At 39.1% G+C, this 4,573-nt stretch overlaps 1 protein-coding gene across 1 annotated transcript in view; it reads left to right on the top strand.

Annotated features, from left to right (window-relative positions):
- Taok1 (TAO kinase 1) overlaps positions 1-4,573 on the top strand; it is a 137,807-nt gene that overhangs the window by 76,546 nt on the left and 56,688 nt on the right. The window contains exon 11 of the mRNA XM_023719843.1: positions 3,547-3,632. Coding sequence (XP_023575611.1) covers positions 3,547-3,632 — 86 coding nt within the window. The remainder of the gene's footprint in view (positions 1-3,546; positions 3,633-4,573) is intronic.

The following is a 4,573-nucleotide window of genomic DNA, read 5'->3' as shown; positions in this document are numbered from 1 at the left end:
ACCTCTTATTCTCCTCTGTTTAATTGTTTGCCCTATTTCACGGGTTCTTTCCATTCTCATTCCTGGGGCTGTGATCAATTTGCTCTCTCTCTAGAACCTCATTTAGTAGTCTTTGTAGGCTTGACTTTGTCATCATGAACTTTAGTTGTTCTTTGTCATGAAAATATTTTACTTCTCCATTGTATTTGAAAGATAAGTTTTGCAGGATATATCAGTCTGGGTTGGAATTTGTTTTCTTGCAAGACTTGAAGTACTTTGCTCCATGCTCTTCTTGACTTGATGGTTTGTGAAGAAAAATCTGCCGTTATTCTGATGGGTTTTCCTTTAAATGTGATCTGTTTCTTTTCTTTAGCAGCTTTTAGTATACTGTTCCTATCCTGAATTTCTGGAATCTTGATTATTATGTGTCTGGGTGTGGTTTTCCTTGGATTGATACTATTTGGAGTTCTATATGCTTCAATTACAGGAATGTCAGATTGTTACCCCATATTTGGGAAGTTTTCTGCTATTACTTCTGCCCATATTCTTTTTATATCATTTGTATTGACTCTTTCCTTCTCATTGATGCCTATTAGTCTCACGTTGTTCATCTTTGCATCGTCTTGCAGGTATTAAATTATTTTTTCCTGCATTCTAGTTGTTTTAAAGAGATCTTTTCTTAGTTTTTCACGAGCTGCAATGGTGTCTTTCAGGTCAGAAAGTCTATTTTCACTTTCACGCAAACAATTTTGCCAGCTTGTGATTGAGGTTTTAATTTCCTGTATATCACTTTGAACCTGTTTCATAGAGTCTATTTCTTTCCTAAATTGTTTATTCAGGGGTTCCATCATTTTTATATTCTCCTCTATTTTTTTTTATCAGTGTATTCTTTAGAAACACTTAGTACTTCTTTGATTATAGTTACCACTACATTTTTTAGTTCTGAAATTATTTCTTCTATACCTTTCTGCAGTTGATTCTTTACTGTCAGTGCTATTATTGCAGAGATATCTGGTGTGTGATTTCCAATTTCCTCAGTGCTAGTGTCTTCTGCAGTTGTACTGGGTGGACTCGGGGCCTGAGACTGCATTTTGTTCCTTCTCTTTGTCATTTTGTATACCACTGTCTTCTGACCTTGGTGTAGAGCTTAGAGTTATTACCTTAGCACCAGGTCTGGATCTATGAAGTTCAGATTCCTCCAGGTGGGTGTTGTTTGGTTCTGGCTGCTGTCTGTACTCCACTTCTTTCTGCTGCAGCCTTTAGAGTTGAACCCTTCGTGTCTCTCTGGCAAGATGTTCTGCTCCTGAATCAGCTGGGTGGGTCTTGCCTCTAGCCTCTTTGCAGGGAGTTCTGCTGAAGGGTTCCCTGCTGGGCCTGCAGCCTGGGTCGAATGAGGATCCGTGGGCCGGGTCGTCTCACTCACTTGCCAGGCCTGGGCTCTGGGTCTGTTCAGGATCCGAAAGGACCCAAGTCATCTCACTCACTCGCCAGGCCTGCGCTCTGGGTCTGTTCAGGATCCCGCCAGGCCCTCGGTCATCTCACTCACTCGCCGGGCCTGCGCTCTGGGTCTCTATATTACCTTCTTATACTGTAATTATTCTTTGTAACGTTGATACTTTATATAGTACAATTTAGAAGAAAAAGATAATTTCAGTGTGGATGTGAAAAGTATTGATTGCTACAAAAATGTGTATCTTTTGAGCTTTAGGAACATGTATAGCCTAATCATATACTAATACAATATTTAAACATTCATGTTGTATAGCTGTAGTGATATTTGACTGAAGGTGAGCTTATTCTTTATGTAAATCTCAGGTAAAAGGATTGGACCATTAAAATTTCTAGATAATTTTTTTAAAACTTTGGAATTATTGCAATTATGGTACTATTTATATTGTACTAATCTTTATATTATTTTATGGTCATGATGGTGGTGTGTTAGTGATGGTGGTGGTGTGTGTATGTATATACTAAGGATTGACCCTACAGCCTTTACACTGAGCTACATTCTCAGCCCTTTAAAAATTTTTTTTAAGTTTTTTTTTTTTTTTAGTTTTATTTATGTGTGTGTGTGTGGCCAGCTCAGCCCACCAGGGTTCGTGGCTGGCTGGCATGTGGTGCTGGGGGATTGAACCACAGTCCTTGTGCTTTGCTAAGCTTGTTGTAAGTAGGTGCTTTAGACCACTGAGCCATCTTACCAGCCCTTTTTTTAAGTTTTGAGACAGGGTTTTCTTTTTCATTTTTTTGTTTTCTTTCTTCCTTTTTTTTTGGTATTTTAGGGAAGGGTCTACAGGGTGAGGGTGTTCAGGGTCTCACTCTTGAGATCGGACTCGTAGTGATTGTTTATAGCCTTCCAAGGGCTGGGATTACAGGCACATGCCACCACACCCAATCTCAATTGCCGTCTCAGTGCACCCCGGGGGGTCGGGCTGGCATGGCAGGCCCAGGGATTGAACCCCTGGCCCCTGCGCCTGCTTGCAAGTGCTTTAATCTGCTGAGTTATTTGGCCGACCCTAGATAGGGTCTTCTTAATCACTGTGTTGCCCAAACTGGACTAAAACTTATCCTTTTGCCTTAGTATCCCAGAGTGCAGAGATTATAGGCATGCACCTCCATGCTAAAATTGAGTTCATTCATATGAGAAGTTTATGGAGAAAAGATTGACAATTTTGAAAACTAGTGTTTTGATCAGTGGTAAAAAATTATCATGCAGGGCCACCCATGCAAGTCCCCTTCTGTTCCTTTCTCTGACACAAATTTTCTTTCTCCCAATAAATATATTCTGCTGTTTAAAAAAAAATTATCACACAAAATTAATTTATGCTTCCCTAGCATTTGAAAAAAGGCAGTATCTGGGATATTGATAAATGTTTTAAAATTCACAAATAAATATAGAAAATAAGGATAGTTTATCATTTTAAAGATTATATAATTAGAGCACATAATAATTAGAGCACGTAATATTTAGAGCACATAATTTGCTAATTATGTAGAGATACACAAAGGAATCTTATGGTTGAGCTTAGTACTCTGATATGTGTTGGGGGAAAAGGGGGATAGCTCAGTGGAATGAGTGCTTGCCTGGCAAGTGCAAGGTCCTGAGTTTGATCCCTGGTACCACCAAAAATAAATAATAAATTACTATGATACATTTTGGTCTGTTTTGCATAGCTATCTATAATAGACTATTTGAGACTGGATGATATATAAAAGTAGACATTTATTTCTCACAGTTCTAGAATCTAGGAAATCTGAGACCTAGGCTACCACTGAGTTAGAGATCAATCTCTGTTTTTTAAAATGGTGTCTTGAGCCCTGCATCCTCTTAGAGAGAAGCAGTGTTTGCTCTTATGGCAAAATACCAAGACAGTGTGACCCCACTGATGCATAGATTTGTATGAAAGTATGTAATCTTCACCCTTTTGTACTATTCTTTTCCAGTCCATCCCCCACCAGTAATAAGCACATGCCTTGATTTGTGTGTATGCGTGTATGCGTGCATGCATGCATGTGTGTGTGTTTACAAGAAATAGCAATATGTTCACTCCATACTTTCCTTTACAATAGGTCTGATTATTTTCGCAACTTTGTAGATTCTTGCCTCCAGAAAATCCCTCAGGATCGTCCAACATCAGAGGAACTTTTAAAGGTCAGTTTTGTAATACTCTTAAGTCTGTTTGTACACTCCTAAGTGATTTTATATAATGTGTTTTGTTATTCTTTGATTTTGAATAAGAATTATATGTTTTGTTTTTGAGGTACCAGGGGTTGAACTCAGGACCTTATGCTTGCCAGGCAAGCGCTTATTCTACTGAGCCATCTCCCTGGCCCTATATGTATATTATAATAGTTTTTACTAAAATAACTTTTTCCAGTGCTAGAAATCAAACCTAGGCCCTCATGCATGCTAGGCAAATACTCTATACCAAGCCACACCCCAGCACACTACACTACTCATTTCTTACACTGTGTTCTCTAGAAACTTTACCTTTTTTCCTGCCCTCCTCCCCTGCTAGTGATATAAGCAAGCGTTCTATTACTCATGTGTTCAGCCTTGCAAACCTTACATAGATACTGAGTTTTTTGTTTTTAAATAAAATAGATTACCTGTTTTTCTCATATTTAAATAAAATCTATAATTAAATATTCAAACTAGTACCAAATAGCTAGATATTTACGTAAGTACTGTGTGGTGACTGATTGCCCCACTGGAGTGCCCTAGATACTGACATCTGCAAGAATATATTTAAGTTACAGTTAAAAGTGTGTGCACGTGTGTATGCGCGTGCGCATACATGCATGTATGTGTATGATACTAGGGATCAAACACAGGGCCTTCTGCATACTAGTTAAATGCTCTGTCACTGAGCTATGTTCCCAGCTCCTATAAATTTTAATTCCTGTAGAATAGAGACTTATTTCAAAATGGGCTAAGCAGGGCTGGTGAGATGGCTCAGTGGTCTAAAGCACCTACTTAGAACAAGCTTAGCAAAGCACAGGGACCGCGGTTCAATCCCCAGCACCACATGCCAGCCATTCCCGCCCCCTGGTGAGCTGAGCTGGCCACACACACACACACACACACACACACATA

This window comes from Octodon degus, unplaced genomic scaffold, assembly GCF_000260255.1.
Source record: "Octodon degus isolate 3935 unplaced genomic scaffold, OctDeg1.0 scaffold00072, whole genome shotgun sequence".
In the NCBI taxonomy this organism is placed as follows: domain Eukaryota; kingdom Metazoa; phylum Chordata; class Mammalia; order Rodentia; family Octodontidae; genus Octodon; species Octodon degus.
Note: the sequence above shows the minus strand (reverse complement) of the source record. Positions and strands in the feature narration are given on the sequence as shown.